This window comes from Phycodurus eques, chromosome 1 (assembly GCF_024500275.1).
Source record: "Phycodurus eques isolate BA_2022a chromosome 1, UOR_Pequ_1.1, whole genome shotgun sequence".
NCBI classification, from domain to species: Eukaryota; Metazoa; Chordata; class Actinopteri; order Syngnathiformes; family Syngnathidae; genus Phycodurus; species Phycodurus eques.
In genome coordinates, this window is record NC_084525.1 from 6,631,815 (window position 1) to 6,655,735 (window position 23,921).

Genomic DNA, 23,921 nt, shown 5'->3' on the forward strand with positions numbered 1-23,921 from the left:
GGATCAATGCGAAAGGTTTCATGATGCCTGGGCAAAGGGAGGAGAAAAAAAAAAGAAAAAAGAAAATGTGTTTTTGTTTGGAACATCTGGTTTCAGTCGCTCACTGAATTGTTCTTCGTTTCTTTTTGCGTACATTTATTTTGTTTGTTTTTGGGCTTGAGCCCCCCATTACATAACTGCCATGATCTCATAGTAATCATGACAGCACACAATCCACGTTTAACTGTAAATTAGATCAGTTTGGGTCACTTGTGAACAGAAGTCATGTAGCAACACTGAAAAAGAATGTTAAAGTGTTCTGCTTTTGGAACAAAAACACTTTGCGGAGGAAGGAATGCAGTTTGCACATGAACACCAACAATGAACAATTTCATACCCAAATAATGAACTGTAATCGTGACTACAGGGGGGTTTTGTGTGATGTCAAAGAATTTGTTTCTATCTTGAATGGAGCAAACCATTGTAGGAGCTTTAACATTATCCGTTTGATCTTAAAAGTGCCTGAAGCCACACACATTTAAGTGACTACACTGCTGCCAAAATAATAATTATAATTTAGTCATTTAGTTTAGTTTATATAAGCGGTACAGAAAATGGAGGGATGGATGGAGTTTATTTTATTTTATATCATTTGGTTTAAAAATAGGGATACGCAACTGTGTAGATTCTGAATGGGAATCTGCAAAGGTTGTATCCATGCAACTGGACTTTTCTTGTTTGTTAAATTTATTTAATGTAGGAATTTCCTTCTTGTTTTCTGAAAAACATTTTAAATATGACTTTCAGACAACTATGCAACTAGGCTAACAAAGCAGTTGAATTTGTTCCGTGACTAAGCTCGTAACTCAAAACACTTGAATCTAGAAGCATCTCTCCCCATTGAAATGAATGGAAATGCCATTAATCTGTTCCAGCATAATCTAAGGAACATCTTCTTTTCCTTGAGGGGTCGCCACAGCGCGACATCCTTTTCCATGTAAGCCTATCTCCTGCATCCTCCTCTCTAACACCAACTGCCCTCATGTCTTCCCTCACGACGTCCATCAACCTTCTCTTTGGTCTTCCTCAAGCTCTCTTGTCTGGCAGCTAGATACTCAGAACCCTTCTACCAATATACTCTCTCTCTCTCTCTCTCTCTCTCTCTCTCTCTCTCTCTCTCTCTCTCTCTCTCTCTCTCTCTCCTCTGGACGTGTCCAAACCATCAAAGTCTGCTCTCTTTAACTTTGTCTCCAAAACATCGAACCTTGGTCGCCTCCTTGATAAACTCAATTCGAATCCTATCCAACCTGGTCACTCCGAGAGCGAATCTCAACATCTTCATTTCCGCCACCTCCAGCTCTGCTTCCTGTTGTCTCTTCAGTGCCACTGTCTCTAATCCGTCCATCATGGCTGGCCTCACCACTGTTTTCATATACTTTGCCCTTCATCCAAGCAGAGACTCTTCTGTCACATAACACACCTGACACCTTCCTCCACCCGTTCCAAAATGCTTTTCTTCACTTCCTTACCACACTCACCATTGCTCTGGACGGTTGAAGTATTTAAAGTCCTCCATCCTTGCTATCTCATCTCCCTGTAGCCTCACTATTCCCCCTCCGCCCCTCAGTCGTGCAAATATATTCTGTCTTACTTCGGCCAATCTTCATTCCTCTCCTTTCAAGTGCATGCCTCCACTTTTCTAACAGTTCCTCCACCTGCTCCCTGCTTTCACTGCAGATCACGTCAGCGGCGAACATCATGGTCTACGGGGACTCCAGTCTAACCTCATCTGGCAGCCTATCCATCACCACTACAAACAGGAAGGGGCTCAGGGCTGATCCCTGATGCAGTCCCACCTCAACCTTAAACTCCTCGACCACACCTACAGCACACCGCACCGCTGTTCTTCCTGCCATCATCCATGTCCTGCACTACTCTAACATACTTCTCTGCTACTCCAGATTTCTGCATGTTTAAAAAAAAAAAATCCTGCTCCCTCCCTCTCCCGCAGAGATCGATCCCACTCCCTCCCATTCACAAGTGTTAAAATAAAAACCAAATCCTGAGTGTTTTAAAAAAAAAAAAAAAAAACAACATCCCAACAAATCCTGAGTCTTTTAAAAATAAAAGAATATATCAGACCAATCCCCAGTGTTTCCAAAAGATCCCACTTGCACAGAGCTTGATCTGAAAAGAAATATGCAGTACATTTCTGCCTAATCACTATAATAAATACATTGCATTACCGGAATGATCAAGAAACAAACAAAATTAACAAAAGACGGATTAGTCCCTTAGTTTAGCAATGTTTAGCTTGATGCTGAGGGCAAATGTTTAAATATCAATTTGATTAAAATAAAATAACATAAGTGCATTATGATTTCACTCCTGTCATGGACGCACAGGAGCCGGTGGGAATCCCGAAAAATGTCAGCCTCTACTGCGTTGGCCTTTTCTCCCCTTTTTTAGTGTTCAACCTAACATACATGTCATCATATGCCTCGTTTGGCCTTTGCCACCTCTACCTTCCCCCTACACTGCATCCCTGTATTGCTTTCTCCTCTCCTTAGTCCTTTCAGAGTCCCATTTCTTATTAGCTAACCTTGTACTTCCTTGTACTTTGTGGTTCCGCCACCAAGTCTCCTACCCTTTCCAACCGGAAGATACACCAAGTACTCCACTGCCTGTCTCTCTGCTCATCTTGGCTGTAGTTGTCCAGTCTTCTGGATGCCCCTCCTGTCCACCAAGAGCCTGTCTCACCTCTTCTTGAAAAGCCACATAACACCGTTTCTTTCTCAGCTTTCACCACATGGTTCTCTGCTCTGCCTTTGTCTTCCTAATCTTCCTCCCCACCACCAGAGTCATCTTACACATCACCATCCTTTGCTGTCTAGCCACACTCTCCCCTACCTTACACTCAGTAACCTCCTTCAGATTACATCGTCTGCACAAGATGTTATCCACCTGCGTTCTTCTACCTCCACTCTTGTAAGCCACCCTATGTCCCTGCCTCTTCCGGAAAAAGGTTTTCACTACAGCCATTTCCATCTTTTTTGCAAAGTCTACCACCATCTGTCCCTCCAAGTTCTTTTCCTGGATGCTGAATTTACCCATCACTTCTTCATCACCCCCGTTTCCTTCACCAACATGTCCATTACAATCCGCACCAATCACGACTCTCTCTCTGTCTGGAATGTTCAGAGCTACTTCCAGAATTTCCCTTTCACCTCGAGGTCACATCCTACCTGTGGGGCATAGCCACTAAATACATTATACACTCTCAATTTCAAGTTTCGGCCTCATTGCTCAATCTGACACTCATTTCCCCACCAAGACATTCTTAGCTAACTCTTTAAAATAACCCCTACTCCAGTTCTCTTCCCATCCACACCTTGGTAAAATTATTTAAACCCTGCCCCTAAACTTCTAGACTTAAGCCTTCCCACCTGCTCTCCTGGACACACAATATATTAACCTTTCTGCTAATCATTATGTCAACCAACTCCTGAGCTTTTCCTGTCATAGTCCCAACATTCAAAGTCTCAACATTCTTTCCTCTTCTCATTCTGCCTAAGAAGAACCCGCTTTACACATCTCCTTCGTCTTCGACCCATAGTAGCTGAATTTACACCGGCACCCTGTAGGTTAACGGCGCTGGTATTGGACGTTTTTAACCCAGGCCACGACCAATCCGTTTTTTAATTCTTTGGATGATTTTTAATAAGGAAATTAGCACACTATAATATTGTAATTTATAAAACCATATTGTAATAACTTGATTCAATTGTGCATCAGGATTTATTCATTGTCTCCTTTTAGTGTGCATGAAACGGCCACCAGAGGACAGTATACTACAGTCATACAGATACAATCGAAGAAGAGTTTCACAACTACTGTAAGCGACTCAGTAAACTGTAGTAATTTTAGTTGTTTTTCGCAGAGGACCAAAAAATATATGCCTGTGAGTACTGTGATATTTTCTGTCTACATGTGTGGCTCCACCTTTTGGGTTCAAATGTTTGTTACTTAAAGGATTATAACACCGCAACTATCAATCAACTTTTAGCCTATCAACGACCGTTTTCCATTACATGTTATCACTAAGCTTGCAGACTTTAATGCTAACTTAGGCGGTTATTTTAACTACAAGTGTGATTGTCTTTGTTTTATGTTTAGTTGACAGTAAACTTCAGCTGGGAGTGGCAATAAACAGGTTGAAGCCTCTTTTTTTTTTTGAAGAATTGAAGAATCTGCCAAACTGCTGCTTGCTGTGAAGAGTGTTGAATTCACTGCCACCGTACAGCGCTCTTATCACAATTTTTTGCTTGCAAGACAAAGGAAAAAAATACTCAGAACCACTCCTCTTAACAAAAAAAAACTCGGACCACGGCTCACTCGTATCTCAAGACGGCACTTTACTTAAGAGATGTCGCAGTTCAACTTAAATCTAGGTGTCGGTAGCAAGCTTTAAAACTGTTTCCAACTGTCAAAAAAATGAAGTGGTTGGGGGTGGGGGGGCAATCTCGCATCACCACACAGGGCGCTATTCAGTGTAGGACCACCACTGACGCTGAACACACAATAATAAATCAATCAATTGAATCTGTGTGTGTGTGTGTGTGTGTTTGCGCGTGCGTGTATGCGTACTATTAGTGGCTCCTTGTTGACGTTGTGCATATCCAGAGCCACCAGGTACTCCCTGCTGCCCAGGTACAGGCGCCCCTGGTCCTGATCCATCAGGAGGATTCGGTAGTCACTGGTGTTGAAGGAGAAACTGAAGGGTCGTGCTGCCCTAGTGTCCATCAGCTCTGTGAAAGAAGTGTTGCCGTTACTTGCTTCTACTTCATTTAAAAATACATTATCGACATTAAAATTTGTCATTTTATTTCTTTAGCTCAACTTACAGCTGTAAAGTGTAGCTTATTTTAACCTTACTGTTATACGTTGTGTTTTGTACACTAACGATAGTTCATGGGTCAGTGTGACCCACTGTAAGTATAAACCATTCAAAAATATAATAAAATAACAAATAATGTATTTTTTCTATCCATCCATCCATTTTCTACCGCTAATCCGAGGCCGGGTCGCGGGGGCAGTAGCTTTAGCAGGGACGGCCAGAATTCCCTCTCCCTAGCCACTTCATCCAGCTTTTCCAGGGGGATCCCGAGGCGTTCTCAGGCCAGCCGAGAGACGTACCGGTGGGACAGTTAACCCTAACCCTCACCAGGGAGGCGTCCGGGAGGCATCTGAATCAGATGCCCCAGCCACCTCATATGGCTTCTCTCAATGAGGAGGAGCAGCGGCTCTACTCTGAGATCCTCCCGGATTACCGAGCTTCTCACCCTATCTCTAAGGGAGAGCCCGGACACCCTGCGGAGGAAACTCATTCCGGCCACTTGTATCCAGGAGCTCGTTCTTTCGGTCACAACCCACAGCTCGTGACTATAGGTTGAGGGTAGGAACGTAGCTCGACCGGTAAATCGAGAGCTTCGCCTTTCGGCTTAGCTCCTTCTTTACCACAACGGATCGATACCAAGTCCGCATCACTGCAGACGCTGCATCGATCCGCCTGTCGATCACCCGTTCCGTTCTTACCTCACTCGTGAACAAGACCCCAAGATACTTGAACACCTCCACTTGGGGCAGGATCTCATCCCCGACCTGGAGAGAGCATGCCACCCTTTTCCGACTGAGGACCATGGTCTCAGATTTGGAGGTGCTGATTCTCATCCCACCCGCTTCACACGCGGCTGCAAACCGCTCCAGTGAGAATTGGAGATCGCGCCTTGATGAAGCCAACAGAACCACATCTGCAAAAAGCAGAGATACTATTCTGAGGCCACCAAACCGGACCCCCTCTACGCCTCGGCTGGGTCTAGAAATTCTGTCCAAAAAAGTTATGAACAGATTCGGTGACAAAGAGCAGCCTTGGTGGAGTCCAACCCTCACCAGAAACGAATCCGACTTACTGCCGGCAATGCGGACCAAACTCTGAAAAACGTCATACAGGGACCGAACAGCCCGTATTATATCTATTTTTTCCATTATCTAAAAATTTTTAAAATAAGGACAGCAAAAGATATTTAATACAAATGTGATACTGTATTTTTTTCTATTTAAAAAAAATTATACAGGAGGGTCAACCTTCAATGTGGTACATACAAAATGGCACTATTAGATGAGAGGCAAATTTTCATGTGTCCTCTGTAGCTTGAATGACTAGGGGTGGGTAAATATATCGACCGATTGAGCCATCGCAATGCACCCCCCCCCCCCCCCCACATTCAATATCGGACGGAGGTCGACCGAACAACGACAAAAAAGTGATTAAAGAAAGCAGCAGCAGTGTGAAGCCAGCACCTTCAAACTTAGAATTTGGTCTTTAGCATCAATTTGGAAACGTGTAATTCCTGAACACTTGTAATACACAAATGTGTCATCTTTTCAGAATCAGAATCATCTTTATTTGCCAAGTATGTCCAAAACACACAAGGAATTTGTCTCCGGTAGTTGGAGCCGCTCTAGTACAACAAACAGTCAATTTACAGAACACTTTGGGGACATAAAGACATTGACAAAAAACAATTGTGCAAAAAGATGCAGAGTCCTCTAGCACTTAGAGCAGTTCGAACGACTAATATTGCAATAGTCCGGTGCAATGACCATTGTGCAAAGGGCGCTGAGACTTCAAGGAGCGTATGCGGTTTAAAGTGACAAGTAGTGCGATCATCTGGGACAATGTCGGTTGTGCAAATGTTACAGATACTCCTCAATCAGTGTGCAAATGGAGCAGATGCTACTCTGGCATGAGTGGCCAGTATATGCAAATAGTGCAGCATGGCGAGACAACTACAGTGAGTGCACAAGTAATAAATAATTGGCCCCACAGAAATGTGACAACGAACTCAAGTCAAAAAATTGCCAGCTTGTTGTAATGGAATTATAGGTTAGGTGTTTAAGAAGTTGATCGCAAGAGGGAAGAAGCTGTTGGAATGTCTACTAGTTCTAGTTAGCGTTGATCGGTAGCGCCTACCTGAGGGAAGGAGCTGGAAGAGCCTGGTGACCGGGGTGCAGACGGTCCGAGAGGATTTTGCACGCCCTTGTCTTAGTTCTGGCAGCGTGCAAGTCCTCAATGGTGGGTAGGGGGTTACCGACAATCCTTTCAGCAGTTTTGATTGTCCGTTGCAGTCGGAGCTTGTCCTTTGTTGTAGCAGCACCAAACCAGACTGTGATGGAAGAACACAGGACCGATTCGATGACCGCTGTGTAGAACTGTCTCAGCAGCTCCGGTGGCAGGCCGTGCTTTCTCAGAAGCCGCAGGAAGTACATCCTCTGCTGGGCCTTTTTGAGGACGGAGTTGATGTTGTTCGCCCACTTCAGGTCCTGAGAGATTGTAATTCCCAGGAACTTGAAGGTCTCGACGGTTGACACAAGGCAGCTGGACAACGTGAGGGGCAGCTGTGGCGAAGGATGCCTCCTGAAGTCCACGATCATCTCTACCGTCTTGAGCGTGTTCAGCTCCAGGTTGTGTCGCCCGCACCGCAGCTCCAGCCGCTCCGCTTCCTGTCGATATGCAGACTCGTCACCGTCCTTGATGAGGCCGATGACAGTGGTGTCATCTGCAAACTTCAGGAGCTTGACAGTCGGGTTTGCTGAGGTGCAGTCGTTCGTGTAGAGAGAGAAGAGCAGCGGAGAGAGGACACAACCTTGGGGCGCCCCAGTGCTGATGCTGCGTGTGGATGAGGTTGCCTCCCCCAGCCTGACCTGCTGTGTCCTGCCCGTCAGAAAGCTGTAAATCCACTGGCAGATGGCAGGTGAGACGCTGAGCTGGAGAAGCTTGGTTGAAAGGAGTTCAGGGATGATGGTGTTGAACGCTGAGCTGAAGTCCACGAACAGGATCCTCGCGTAGGTCCCTGCACTGTCGAGGTGTTCTAGGATGAAGTGCAGTCCCATGTTGACTGCATCATCCGCAGACCTGTTCGCTTGGTAGGCAAACTGCAGGGGGTCCAGCAGGGGACCTGTGACACTCTTGAGGTGGTCCAGCACGAGACGTTCAAAGGACTTCATGACCACAGATGTCAAAGCGACAGGCCTGTAGTCATTCAGACTAGAGATTGCAGGTTTCTTGGGGACTGGAATGATGGTGGAGCGTTTGAAGCAGGATGGAACTTCGCACATTTCCAAAGATCTGTTAAAGATCTGAGTGAAGACTGGAGCGAGCTGGTCCGCGCAGACTTTGAGGCAGGATGGGGACACATGGTCCGGTCCTGTTGCTTTGTTAATCTTCTGTTGTTTGAAGATGCGTCTCACATCCTGTTCATGGATGGTTAACGCAGAAGTCAGAGGTGTGGTTGTGGTCGCGGGTGCGGCCGGGTTGGTGTGTGGAGTGAAACTGTCCTTTTCAAATCTGCAATAGAAGGTATTCAAGTCGTTGGCTGGTGTGCTATTGTTCTCAGCTTGGGGGGATCGTCGCTTGTAATTAGTCAGCGATTGGAATGCACGCCAGACTGATTTCGAGTCGTTCGCGCTAAACTGTTTTTCCAACTTTGCTGCATAGATCCTCTTTGCAATGTTAATTTCTTTAGTAAGCTGGTTTCTAGCTCGATTATACAGGGCCCTGTCCCCGCTCTGATATGCATCTTCCTTAGCTTGGCGAAGCTGCTTAAGTTTAGCAGTGAACCACGGCTTGTTGTTGTTGAATGTCCGAAATGATTTTGTTGGTACACAAACCTCTTCACAGAAACTGATATAGGATGTGACAGTGTCCGTATATTCATCCAGGCTGCCAGCTGAATTTTCAAAGACACTCCAGTCTGTGCAGTCTAAACAGCTTTGAAGTTCCATCTTTGCTTCATTGGTCCACTTTTTGACTGTTTTCACTGTAGGCTTCGCACATTTAAGTTCTTGCTTGTACGTCGGTATTAAGTGAATTAAGCAGTGATCAGACGAGCCCAGGGCTGCACGAGGTATAGCACGGTATGCGTTTTTTACCGTAGTGTAGCAGTGGTCTAAAGTATTATTTTCCCTGGTAGGACAGTCGATGTGCTGCTTGTATTTAGGGAGTTCGTGGTTGAGTTTAGCTTTGTTAAAGTCCCCGAGAATAAGGAGGGGTGAGTCAGGGTGTTTTTTTTTCAATTTCGTTGACTTGTTCGGCGAGCGTTAGCAATGCGGCGCTCGTGTTAGCTTGCGGTGTGATATAGACTCCAGCCAGTATAAACGATGCAAACTCACGTGGCGCGTAAAATGGTTTACAGTTCAGAAACAGCGACTCCAAATGCGGGCTGCAGTGTGTGCTGAGCACCGTGACGTCCGTACACCATTTTTCGTTTATATGGAGGCATATCCCGCCGCCCTTCGTTTTTCCCGATGATTCCATGTCGCGGTCCGCTCGATGAATGTTGAAGCCGGGAAGCGTGACGGCGCCATCGGGTACAGCGTCGCAAAGCCAGGTCTCCGTGAAGCACATGGCCGCGGAACGTCCGAAGTCTTTACTGGTCTTTAACAGAAGATGAAGCTCGTCCATTTTGTTGGGTAGGGAGAGTACATTCGCGAGGTGGATCGACGGGAAGGCCAATCTGTGTCCTCTCTTGCGGAGTTTCACCTGAATTCCGGCTCGTTTTCCTCTGTGGCGCCGCTTCCGCATCCATGCGCCGAAAACCGCGGACGCCGCTCCGGTGAGTAACTCGGGGAAAAAACTGAGCGGATTTTCGAAAGTTGGTGACAGAAAGTCCGGAGTAGCCTCCTTGATGGTTAGCAGGTCTCCCCTTGTGTAAGTGAGTCGTGTAAGGTCTCCAAAGACGGACGAAAAACACAAAAACGAAGACAATACTAGAGAGCGCGTTACCGAGGCGGCCACACTGGTAGGCGCCATCTTGAAAAAGATGGCGCGTAAGCTGTTGCAGGCATAAATGTTTATTTTCCATCACAATTTCTTCATACACATAGACAAGTTATTACTGTGTGTAAAAAAAAAAAAAAAAAGTCAGATGTTTTATTGTACAAAACTGTGAGGTGACATACCACATGAAAATTAATCTGTGAAAACTGTCCACAGGTCTAAAGCAGTACTCTTTGTGTAGTTCTACTTCTTACTGAATCAACATCAAAGCAATTAACTCAATATAGAATCGGATCACAAGCTGAAGAATCAAAATCAAATTCAATCGCAACGTAAAGAATCGATATTGAATCGAATCAAGGAGTTCTCAACAAAACCCGGCCCTATGAATGACGTCAACGTAGAGCGAGCGGGAAAAATAGCGGTTGAGGAGCACTAAGTTCTAAAATTTTGATTAACACAGTTATTTCAGTTACGGAGCTGGTATTATTTCACGTACAAGCAAAAATTATCATCATTACCCTATTATGCTAAGCTTGGTGCTACGCTAGCCAAGCGAGTGCTAGGATTTATGTCCGTAAGTCGGAAACATATTGCGTTATTGTGTCCGCGCTTAAGTTGGCAGAAACAGGTCACAACAATTGCAATTGCCACAAACGCCACAACATTGTGTTGTGTTGTGCCATTTCCGTTTTCGTTCTGAGTTTAATGTCGTGTTGTGGTTTGTGTTTGCAATTGTCGTGCCCTGTCTCGGCCAGCGTAAAGTTGTGTCTGATAACATGTACTTCATGTATCCTGGTTAATGTGCCTGATGCAGCTGCTGAATGTAACACGGTAATTTGTAACCTAAGTTAGTTTGAAAATCAAGTGGTGTAATCAGTACAGTCACTAGGTGACTTTTTAAAGGAGTTTTTAGCAATCAGGTTACTTTTGAGGTAACCGTGGCAACACTGACTATGCATAAATACGAAAAGTAATGTTAGTGCTAATGTAATATGAGAGGTGCCCTATTATACACCACTTCAGTGGGTGGTCTGGTGTCACCATAGCAACGACAAGAGACAATCGTCTTCTTTTTACAAGTTGATGTACCATCGAAATGATTTTCCAAGTATTATTTTAATAGCTTTAAGCAAAGGTTGCTGAAATATTCCTAATGCCCCTGAAACAACAGCCTTCCCACTTATTCTCCTGAAAATGCATGCAGGTGATTAAATATAACTCAACTTCGAGCGTTTTAAGAAACATATTTGCTTTTAGGATGTGAATATTTTATGTGTCCTGACTGTATGATTGAGGTGAAGGCAGCAAAATGCCCGCTGGTGTTAGCCGGGGGAAAAAATGCAAGTCCCTTAAGAAACGCCGGTCAGCCAGGCAAATTCTTAAGATCAGGATTGTGTTCAGCCGAGCGGAACCTGTAAAGACACGCTGCTGGAAAATGTACTCTGCATTTTTTTTTTCTTCTCCTGAAAGCTCTGATTGAGCAATTTCCATCTGCTGGGAGAAAAATGTACTCTGCCACACTGTGTCATTTGGTTGCACGCTTACATCAGACAATTCATTGTGACAGTTGCAATTCAATTTAAAAAGGAACACAGAAAATATACATTACTGTACATCTCACATTTACTGTATATTGACTAATGACTAATTAGACTGTTGAGTAGGTTTTGGGTTGGGGGGAATAGTTCCTGTTTGATCAAATCTAATACTGCGAAAATTGGCACTTATTCTATAGTTCTGGACTTAAAAACCATGTCTGCAGAAAAAAATGCCAGCAAATAGACCGTAGTAATTTTAGGCTTGACATATTTGATTTTCAGCTAGATTTTGGCCCGCCCATATTGAGGTCAAAACCCATGTGACTGACACATCAGCAACAGAAGACGACCACAATTTGTTGTACTAACACATGTTTTTAGGTGCCTCACAAATCAATACTATTGGTCTGTCCCCACTTTGTCTGTTATTTCGATGCAATATTAAACAATTTAAAGTGGTGAAAATAGCTTGAGAACAAATGAACATTCAAAATGTCATTCAAAAAGTGGCGTAATTGTCGCCTATGTTAAAAGTATGTTTTTTTTAGACAATAACTAGTGGAAAGAGTGACTTTGGATACATTGGAGTAGGTTTGTTTTGTTAAACTCGATCACGTGATCGTGCTTCGTTACAGAAGGAAGTCGCATGAGCCATACAGAGGTAAGTGCGTGCAGATATATTTCCGCCTAATGCACGGGATTCAGCGCATCGTTTTCTTCATTGAATCGCTCATGGCTCGAAGACCTTTGAAAAGTGTTTGGGAAGATGACGAAACAGGTGTTTGCTTTTGTTCAGTATTTTGAAGGCTTCTTATACATTTGGGTGGTTGGCGTCAGCGAAGATGGTGAAGAGGACGGCTGGCCGTTTTACCATTTTAATCAATGACAGCGTAATAAATTACCGATTATTTTTTTTTAGCATATTAAATTAGCGATTGAACATAATGGTATTGCACCAACCTGAACAAAGCGGTGTTTGGAAACTTTTTATTTTTTGTGACAGCGATGATTTATAAAATATGAGTAAGAAAAGGGGTGTGTAGACTTTTTACATCCAATGTCTGTATGTACTTCGAATAGCAGTTCTTGATGAATAATTTATATTAGATAAAGGTGGCGGGGTCCGAGGAAGGGAAGTTTTTACTTCTCCGACTCTCTTTTGGACTGGCAGTACACAATGTTTTCGTAAGGGATATACATATTGTAGAATTTTTATTTCTTTGTTTCTTGTACTGCATGTTCAAAGCTCAATCAGTCAAGCAATCTTTCATCTTATCCAGGTCTCTTCGATACCATTCAAGTAATTTTAACTCTAACACACACACGCACACACACACACACACACACACCTGTGGTCCGTGTTCAATATCCCCTCCATATGTGCGCATCATATCAGGCCCTGTTAAAGACAGCCAGCTTATGTCACGACAAATGGTCACAAATAACCCTCAGAAGCTGGCTTACAGGGATTGAGGAACGCGGAATCTTTATTTACATCAAAGTGGGCAACTTCTTCCTTTGCAGGGGGGGTCAACGTTAAACAGGATATAGTCAAGGTGCGACAAAAATAGTCCGTGCAATCGGATCTCCGGCCGACGCGGGAGGCGGGATGACGTCCGCCACTTTTGTGAGGTAAACACAGGATGAATGGTCGAGATTAATTCAAAGGCCTAAATGTGGACATGCCACACCCCTATACACGTCTCCCAAAATAGCCAACAATGTATTGCCATCATCGGGTAAACATCCAGAGAAGCCCTGAGAACATTCTGACACTGATAGGGAAACACTGGGAAGGACACACGATTCAAGTATGACGCTACAACTGGGTCACTCCCAGTTCTCGGGTTACAACATACTGCCACTAATGATGGGTTCAGACACAGGTCTCCAACTTCCATTACATGGCACGTTTCGCTGACTAATTCCACCCTGCCTACCTCCCGTTCAAGAGCAAATAACAGAGGCTAGCGAGGGAACAATACGACATCCCGGGCCTTTAGACTCTGAGGGTGTCACTCAGGCCAGCTCAAAGGAGTCACATGGGCCCTCGGCGGCACTGCAACCTCCTCCGCAGGCGCCTCAGAGAACAAAGAGACTCGCTGTGGCAAACAATGAACAATAAATCCTTGGAGTCGCAGAAAACATTTGGACTGAATCCAACTTTTGGCCTTTTCTGTTTGGTATTAGGGGGAAGGGTCAGTGCGGTTTGGGAGCGCGGCTACCAAAGCAACAAGCCAATAAGTGAACACCTCCCAGCTGTTGTGGACGTGCCCCCTCGTGTGTGTTATGCAGGGGCCGACTTACCATTTGGAAAACACACCCTGCCTGGAGCCCCAAAATGTCTCATAAAAACTGATGAATAAAGTTTTCTTTCAATCAAAGCAGTTGTTTTTGTTTTAGTCTTGTGTCACACGCTCACCCCCGCTCACACTGTCTGTTGCCACACAAGCCAAGAGCAGTGACAACGAGAAAGCAGTCACGCATGATAACGCATCGTCCTCTTCCACACAGAGATGTGTTTAAAGGGAATGAGAGGAGCTGCTTTGATTGGCTTTAAGTGGATTTTTTTTTTCCACAGCTCAAACGGATTTGTGTGTAGGCATAAGATTTTAAGGACTTCATCTAGCTAGCACACGATATAGGAGAATTTTCTCAAATTCACACTTTTTAGTTGACGCTAATAAGCATTAACATTCAAAATCTTTGCAGTACGTTAATGTAGAGGGCCCCATAACTGACTTTGCGTTGGGCGCCCAAATGACCAAATCTGCCCCTGGTATTAAGAGCTCTTGTACAAATGGGGACTTCCTGCACAGAGAAACGTGCTAAAGAGCACACTTAAGGATTTGCGAAGTTCTACTGAAAACACATCGGCATGCACATATAAGCTGTTTACAGAGAGGGAATTAGCCTCTGAGGTCATAACAAGAATCGAGCATGCAGACAACTGTTTACCTTCTCATCAAAAAGGCAGAATTCAAAACAAGTCTCCAGCTGCCAATTGTCAAACACATCTTACGAACCACTCTCACCTTAATTCCACTTTAAAGATCAAAACCGCTCACCCGCTGACCTGTCAAAACTTGAGACAAAAATGTGTTAAATGCGGAAGAATGTCATAAATCTCATTCATCTGATTCTTTTACGAGGTGACGCGATATGTACAGCAAAAATCTTCCAACACTCTTTTTGATCCTAGCCATGCTCATATGTTTAACAGTAAAGCACCATAATGCGCTAATCATACCAACAACAAAATCATGTGGCTGGCACACTTGCTTGTAATAAGCAGAATTGTGTTTCTTCTTGTTGCTACGGCGACGTCATATCCCATACTCTCTTGGTCAATAATGTTGGTGGACCAGCCAGAACACATCTGATATCAAGTTAGCACAAGAAGTGAGAATCACAGAGCAACTCACGATACTAGACCAGGCTTGAAACCTTAATTTGAAACCCAAACTCTGGCTGGGAAAAAATAAAGCTCATTTGAAATCCCAACCCAGGACTGACACCCTGATTTGGAACCCTATCCCTGGCTTGAACCCTAAACATTTGCTCTTAACCGTAACCCTGTCTTGAAACCCTTATGTGAAACTACACCTGTTTTGGAACTACTCATTTGAAACCCTTAACATGGCTTGAAACCCTAATTTGAACCCCTAATAATGTATTGAAACCATAATTCAATGATGTGCAGTGCTTGTCTGCACCTGACTGCTCACTAAATCAAATGATCAAAATAGTTGATTTCAAGGCATGAAAGCATTACTTTCATTTCGTGCAGCTGTTGGCTATTTAACAGATAATTAATTATTATTATTATTATTATTCAGCGATGAACTGCTAATATACCGTCTAAAAGCTGAAGTCCTGTGTGAGGAGTGTCTTGTCCGGAAGAAAACAAAATGACAGTGGTGCCTAGTTTAATTCGTTCTGTGACTCATAACCCAGAACACTGTCTCAAATGCCAATAATCTGTTCCAAAAACACGATTAAAAAAAAAAAATTTATAAATAAAAAATAGCAATCTATAGTATTGTACATCAAACATAGCATAAATAGAATGTAAACAGGCAAAACAAATCAGCCACGTAGGGGACCAGCACATTCCGCCTACTGTTCCTATCTTCAGGCACGGGTGTTGTGGTTCTTCTTCTCTTGGACGATTTTTGACAAAGGCCCTGCCGAAGACAGAAACAGGAGGCGGAATGTTCTGGTCCTCTACGTTGTTGGTTTATCAGAGAAACTCAGAAGGATTTTCTCCGGCCATAACATCCCAATGCATTTCAAACCCACTAACACACTCAGACAGAAGCTGGTTCACCCCAAGGACAAAATCCAGAGGAGAACATTCAGCAATGTTGTTTACGCAGTGTAGTGAATTGAGGAGTGCAACCACCTCTACATTGGCGAGACTAAGCAGCCGCTGCACAGGCGCGTGGCACAGCATCGACGGGTGGCTTTTTCAGGTCCAGAATCAGCAATACATCTGCATCTCAGGAAGAAGGGACATTCCTTTGAGACTAAATTCTGGATAGGGAGGACTGCTGGTTTGAAAGCGGTGTAAAAGAAGCCATCTATGTTCAACTGGAAAATCGGTCTATAAACGGAGGAGGAGGTTTGAGGCATTGCCCGTAATCTCTCCCCTCAAAGATGTCCTCTTCAATGGGAAGAGTGGTCCCAATGCCCTGTTTTGCCACAAGGCGAGTGAACGACTTATGTAGAACGGTCGTTTCACTAAGTACACTGGGCAACCAAAATACCCTATTGTTGACCACAGCCAGGGGAGACACCCACTGAGGCATAAATAGAGGGACTACACACCGGAAATTTAGAACTCAAGGAGCCTTTTGATCAAAGGTGAAACGTCTTCAACAAGCAAGACCAGTCCAGATGCCTTTATTCAACTTTTGCAGGATTATACTAAAGAAATGTACCAAAAAAGATAGACACAAACTTTCTGCTGTTTCTTTTTGGTTTGGTGCTTATGTTATACATATTATATAATACTCTAAAATGGCTGGCAAGATGGGGAACTCTGCTTTAAACTCAGCTACCAGTGAATGAGACTAAATACACAACATGTAATTTTTTGTTTTATGTTTAGTGTGACAGTTCAACATCAACTGGGAGGGACGATCGACAGCTTGAAGCAACCACTTGACGAACTGTTCACGATGTGCCAGACTGCTGCTTGTGGTGAAGTGAGTTGCTTTGAGTTCACTGCCACGATCTAATGCTCAGAACCAAAACAATTCCTTGCAGCTCAAGACAAAATAAAAAATTGGGCGAGTGGCTCGTATCTCGAAAAAACCCGTAAGCCGAGGTAGCACTCTGCAGTATTTCTAACTTCTCTCTCGGCCTGTCGTGGTAATTACTGTATCGATTTATCGTTCGATAAATAAAATGGGCAACAATAGTTTTTCCGGACTCAATAAATGGTCATCGTTGTGGTGATCCGGTGTGCAGATCACAGAGTGAGCCGACAGAGTTGTGCAGTCCATAGATTCACACAACAGAGATACTTAAGGGAAAGTTAACTGTTTTTATGTACATTAGCCCGGTCACAAGCTAACGAGCTCGCCTGCAGGCTAACGTGCTAGCGAGTTAAGGAGCAAAACAGCTCGCTCCACTGCGCCGAAGTTGTAAAATGTCAGTTCCTCTCCGAGTTGTATTGTGTTAGTCCCCAATTAAATCAAACACGGTAAAGTTAGCCGTTTATTAAGCAATAACCTCAGTGGTACACGTTATTCAGCAAGTAGTTGACTACAGCGAACATCTTCAGCGAACCAACCACACAGTAGCCAGGTTTACATGGAGACTTTTTTTGTCATTCCAATTGAAATCATTTCGATTGAAGATCTATGGTCAACTGTTTACATGTGACGTGATCTATTCCGATCAGGTGTGTACATGATGCGCACGACATTTAATCGGAACAGCCATGTGACGTTATTTATCAGGAGGAATATTCCGCCCCTATGAAACCGAATGAAATTCCATTTGGCCTGTTTATTCCGATTGAGGTGTTTATATGGAGCATTTTCATTCGGTTTGGGCTTCTAAACCGATTATAATCGGAATATAAGGCTCCATGTAAATCAGGTTAGTCTTGCAGCTCTTTATTTTTAATTTCAGACCAACGGGGATCCATATCACAATAAAGAAAAAAACGTTTAATAGAGAAACAAGAAAGGAAATCCAAATTACAACAACAATAATAATAACAACAAAGATAATGATGTAAAAGCAAAAAATAAAATATAATAATAAAAAAATAAGGGCGGGTCTTATTTTTCATGATCTCAGCGGCATTAAAAAAAACAATAATATCGTTTATATTTATTTATATTATTATGTTTCTGTATGTGTTGGGGGGAAATATATTGCCTTAGAAAAATTGTTATCGTGACAGGCCTACTTCTTGCCTTTAACTTGATGAGTAGGGAAGGCAGATTTGCGGGAAAAACCTCAAATGCCTTGAACACATTTTGAAACCGCGGCGTTATCTAGCTCGACCTTGATCCTATATTGCTGAATTGGTGTCATTGCCTCACACGTCAAAGCGGTGAAGAAATGATGAGTGTGACTGCAGTGCCTGTGAGTTTCAGGGTGTGGACGTATTCACGAAGGGTCCTGCCAGTAAAAAAAAAAAAAAAAAAAAAAAAACGTAATATCCACCTTTTGTTTCCAATGTGGCACCCTTTTGACATGTGGCAGGAAACACGCTCTTTATATACCGTACGCATGAAGAGGAAGCCGAGCCTGACGCGCGCAGGCCCGTGCAAGTGTGACTGAAGAAGAAGAAAAAAAAGAGATGGCCAAGCGTTTCAGCTCCTCACCTTTGAAGGAGAGGCGAACCCGCGGCGCCGACTGCTGCAGGCCCAGGCCTCTGTAAACACACAAGGCCACCAGGAGGAGTTGGGCTCCAGATGTTGTCATGGTAACAGTCATACAGGTAGCCCACAGAGATCTAAATCTGGACACAAAAAAAAAAAAAAAAAAAAGAAAAAAGACATTAGTATAGCGTGCCCCATGAGGAATAAGACAGAAAAAGACGCTCTCGCTGTGCTCTCTTTGAAGTCTCTGATCAGAGGTTCGGCCTGCAGCTGTCCAATAAGGCAACTCGTACGCTACAGTCCAAATCTTCACACCTGCGCTGGAAAATATGACAGCCCCATTATTTATTTAAAGAGTAAATGTGGTGAGGTGTGTGTCAAGACTGTATAATTGTGTCTACAAGCATAGATCGGTGGAAAATGCGAATTCTACAGCGTACTGAGTAGAGGTACAACTAATCGATTATGAAATTAATCAACAAGTATTTGGTAATCGGTTAATCATTTCGAGACCTTGTTTAACTTACATTTGAATAAATTCTCAGAATTTCAGCCTCTCAACAGTAAATATTCTCTGATTTCTGTTGTCCTCCGTGACATCAGACCAATCGATTATCTTTGTGCTTATAATCAAAAGAAGACATTTGCAAACATTGCGTTTTACTTTGGAAAACAATGATCAACAATTTTACTAAGCCCAGTAAGCTGCAGTAATAGGAGTCATTTTTCACAGATGATGAAGAATATACAGTAAATGCCTGAAAGTATTGTGCTATTGTCTGTCTGCATGTGTTGCTCCACCATTTATGGTCAAATATCAGTTGCCTCAAGGGTTATAACACCATGGCTATCGACGCTAAGTGTTAGACCGTCAATGGCTTTTTCCATTACGTGTTAGTCTTAAGCTAGTGGGGGCACTCTTAAGGCAAAGTTTTTTGGTCATTTCAAAAACTCAACATGTAATTCTCTCTTATATATATATATATATATATATTATATTTAGTTTGACGGTACACTTCAACCAGAAGCGGCATTAGAGAGCTTCAAGCCCCGAACTCAAGTAGGATCACTCGTATCTCAAGGCACCACTGTGTATGGATGTTTGTCACGCGCAGAACATGAAACAAGACGGCCATCGGCTATTCTCTTTGCCTCGCCGCGGTTGTGACTCATCAGTGCAGACAGCTGGAAGCTGACGAGGCAGAGAGTTGACAGTTCAAAGACGCAGGGAGCCCTCGCACCAACTATTTCTGACACTTTCGGGGTGTTGAAACCAAGACCTTAACTCAAGCATTCATTATGCAGCTGCACTTTGCCGGAGAGTATCCCATATAAATTATGAATACTAAAAGCTGAGTCCATTAAATTGTCTCCCAGTTTGCTCGGCCGATAAGCCATCCCGCGGGCATCTCTCGCTCTCGTGACATCCTGGGGACCGAGGCCCGCAGAGGCGCGGTGCGCACTGCTTTTCGGCAACGTTTGACAACAGTTAGAATCTTACAAATCATATTCAAACGATCCACGCAAATATACCTATTCAAGGGGGTTAGGGACCCAAGCCCTGACACAAATAGGAAAAATCTGCAAGTAAATGACAACATTAATAGTTTAAACCGTGACTGCACCATAAAGTATGATCCCAGCGCACTTTAATATCATTTCAAATGTATCTTACAACCCTACCCTTAAATGACTTACAGATTATTTGATTTTGGAAAAAATGTACCAGAACGCCTTCCCAAAACGTAAAAACACCATTTACTAATTTCCTATTAGATATTGTATTATGGTTTTACCTGAGTGATACAAAAACAAACAAATGAATAATAATTAAGAGCTGGGGCGGGGGGGAACACTGGACCTTTCCAAGTATTTTGAAAATGTTTCATTTTCTGCAAATAAAAAGACAATATTGGTATTTGGGAATTTAGGAGTTACAGTATGTTTTAAATAGTTCACAAAATTAGACAAAAAAAGTTTAATTTACTAAAACATACGGTTGTGCCTTGACTTACGAGTTCAATGTGTTCCACAACCACACTCGTAACTTACAACATCTCTCAAATCATCTTTCCGCATTGAAACGAATAAAAATGTCATTAAGCCATTCCAGCTCCCCAAAAAACACCAACTACAGTACATTTTTGTACTTCAGAAAAACATAGTCATAACAATTCAATAAAATATAAAGAATTAAACCGTTTGTGCTTCATGATAATTCAATGGGCATTGTGTCGGTCACGCTGGTGTATGCATCTTGGCCACCAGGGGGCCGTATAGTACATAGTCTTTTTCATCAAATCTATGTACTGTCAACTAAACTGCAAGTGGTTTTAAGCTGAGGATAAACAAGATATGCCTGTGAGTATTGTTGTCTGCTCCGTCTACATATGTTGCTACGGTTTGTGTTCAAATTGAGCTGTTTAAAGGTTTATAATTTCCACAACACTAACTACGCGAGTATTGTTTTGCATTGTGTGTTAGCATCAAGCTAGCAGACTTTCAAAAGAAAAAGTTAACGGGGTTTGGTTAAATACACAACGCATATTTCTCTTTGATTTCTGTTTACTTGAAAAGTTCAACTTCAACTGAGAGTGGCTATAAACAGCTCGAAGACTCTTTTTTGAAGAATTGTTCACTATCTGCCAAACTACTGCTTGCACTGAAGTTCACTGCCACCATGAAGTTCTCATAACTAAAATGTTTGAAAAACCAGTCTCCAAAAACTCGTAGGTCGAGGTACTTCTATACCTCTAATATCAAAGATCAGATAAACTGATCATTTTGCAGCTGTCTCTTATTTTCTTCCAGTGCTGTATATCTCAAACGACTCCATCTTCCGCCACAGCCAAAAAAACGACTTGGAATTTTCTCTGAATCATTTTGACAAGCCGGCCAGTTATCAACAAGCTACTCCTCCGCTAACATTGCGCCTTGGCTGCATTTTTCGGTGTTACAGAAGGAGCGCAAAAAAATACGCAGATTGGCACAAATTGACACTCACGAGCAGACTGTGACATCACAGAGCAGCCCACTCGTCCCCCATCTCTTAAAGACACAAGCATGTACTGCAGTGATTCTCAACCGGTGTGCCGTGAGCGCTCTTCAGGAGTGCCGTGGGAAATTATAAGACGTTACGTAATTGCTCGAAAAAAAAATTATTTGCAAGAAATCATGGATCTTTGTTCATGTTTTGGACATACTTGGCAAATAAAGATGATTCTGATTCTGATTCTGATCTATTTATGCCAGTGAGGCACAGTGACAGACAGAACAAATAAATGCTCTTCTATTAGACGGCAGGAAGTACATTCAGTAATTAATGTATCCGCTTTTTGTGACATTTTTGTTTGTTGGTCTGTCGTGAGATTTTTCAATTGTAAAATATGTGCCTAGGCTCCATAAAGGTTGGAAATCGCCTGATGTACCGTATACAGACCCTACAATACTGTACACAACGTATTTTCCTTACATTTTAGGCTTGCAATTCGGTTTTTGTGTGTTGAAATATGTTTACAATGAGTTTAACAAGTGTTTTAATAATAATAAAAAAAAACTGTTGAACCTATCCTCTGTTAATTGCTGAAAAACTCACCTATTCGCGGTTTTTCTTCTCCTTTCCGAAACACCCTAAAATGCCACAAGATGGCGCAGGAGCACACAAATCGATAGGGGAGTTTTTTCCACAGGGGGGGGGTGATCACAAGTAGGTAAATTTCTGAATGGTGAATCGAAAATAGGTGCAGTTTCACATGTAATAGTTTGGGAGTGCTACCCTCAAAAGTTTCTGCTTTGGTTAGGGTTTGGGTTTTGACTCAAGTTCTTGATCGACAATTGGTAAAAATGTTGTTGTTTTTTTAAAATTCATGATATTTTAACAGGAGAGGGGAAATCCCTCTCTGAATGTTCTGAACTCCTGCTCCCATGCCCATGTAGCACCTCTAATCGTACCCCAGGCGATGTGACGTCAAAAACCACAGAACAGTACTTGTCACTATAAAACACAGGTGTCAACCTCAAGGCCCGGGGGCCAGATCAGGCCCGCCGGATCATTTAACTTGGCCCGCAAGAGCAAATCATGTGTGTGGACGTTATGTATCTTGCTAAAATACCAAAACTGCAAATTGTCTTCACTTTTAATAACATTAAGCTATTGCAAGCATTTTTTTGTTGTTACCGATCCCCCTTTTAAAATACATGGATTAATAGTAGAACAAGCAACGTTTTACTTTTTCTGATTTCAAAACCAGTTATCCATCAATTCGTAGTGTATGTGTAGTAATATGCGGCCATCATATAGTTATATGGGTTCACAGACGTAATGGCCCTCCGAGGGAAAACCATAACTACAATGTGGCCCTTGACAAAAAATGAGCTTGACACCGCTGCTTTAAAATAAATCCCCACTTCAAAAGGACCTCCGTGAAATACAACCAGAAATAAAAAGACAAATAATCCGTCACGACGCATTTGAAGTCGGACGCCTAAAGCGTGTGTTAATGTACAAACGCAGCTTTTGTTTTTAGAACACTTCATGGAGAAAATATCAAGTGAGTCGCCATCGCGCGCGCGTGTGTGTGTGTGTGTGTGCTTGCTGTGGTTTTGACAGCTGGGTGTTAACTACAGGCCAGATTGGGGGCCATGTCTTGTAATCATATACTTTAGTGAGGTTTCGAGTCCAATCAAATAATTAAAGGACGAGCTCTGACCGCATGCCGGGTGCAGTGTACCTGTGAAGTCAAACCATCCAGAAATAGAGAAAGAGGAAGCCGATCGAGTAAAAAATAAAAAAAATAAAAATGTTCAGTCACACACACACACACACACACACACACACAGTAACCGAACGCCGGTTAAAAGTTAAACCCAAAAAAAGTCTTACCTTTGAAGTCCACGATCCATAAAGTTGCCACATTCCCTCACGAGTCGTTCCAAGAGAGAAAAAAAAAAAAAAAAAAAAAAAAAACGTTTTTGTTTGAATTGTTATTCCCCCCCCAAAAAAATAATACCTCTGGAGAAGAAAAGAGTGCTCTCTTCGCCTTTCGCTATGAGACGACTTTTGGTTCACATGAGGGGAACAAAATCCTTTTGGCAAACTTTAGGAAGGCATCCGCGTGGACGAGATCCCTCCGCCTGACGCTTTTTTTGGAAGAGAAGAAGAAGCGAGTGGAAATGGAGCGACCAGGTGCAGGTGTGCGTGGTGAGTCCCCCCGCTGTCCCTTCTGCTCTGCTCCCCGCCAGCCTCAGCCTCAGACTTCCCTCTCCTGTTGGACCCAACCTCCTGCTGCAGCATATGGGATATCGGATTAACCCCGTCCCTGCTGCACTTGAACGCATCAGTAGCCGTGCCTGCTGCAAACAAAAACCAAAAAAAAAAAAAAAAGTCACCTCAACATTTGTCTATTGGAAAAGTTAATAATTTAGCGAGGCTGCTGTTTTATATGAATGTGCAGCTGTTCTGTGGCGCACTTCTTGGTCACCGTTATTACTTTTGCAAGCCAGGTCGGGCAAAATAAATAAAAAAATAAGATAAAATAAAATAAAATACCCAGGATTCCACAGTGGCTGATTCCAGCGTGCATGGCAACGGTGACAAAAGAAGCAAGTAGGCTGGGTGGGGTGAAGACTGGATGTCCATCCTTGTCTAAAGAGTCTTTGCAGCCTGGATTTAAAAGCAGACGTTATAGGTCACTGGTTCTTACACGTTGTAGGCTACGA

General features: G+C 43.1%; 1 protein-coding gene across 1 annotated transcript in view; it reads right to left on the reverse strand.

Moving 5' to 3' along the window:
* The window catches only part of LOC133401568 (semaphorin-3F-like), a 33,520-nt gene extending 10,103 nt beyond the window's left edge, over positions 1 to 23,417 (reverse strand). Inside the window, exons 1-3 of the mRNA XM_061674734.1 lie at positions 23,086 to 23,417; positions 18,207 to 18,343; positions 4,627 to 4,787 (exon numbers count right to left, since the gene is read on the reverse strand). Coding sequence (XP_061530718.1) covers positions 4,627 to 4,787; positions 18,207 to 18,343; positions 23,086 to 23,105 — 318 coding nt within the window. The 5' untranslated portion in view covers positions 23,106 to 23,417. The remainder of the gene's footprint in view (positions 1 to 4,626; positions 4,788 to 18,206; positions 18,344 to 23,085) is intronic.
* Positions 23,418 to 23,921: the final 504 nt, after the last annotated feature.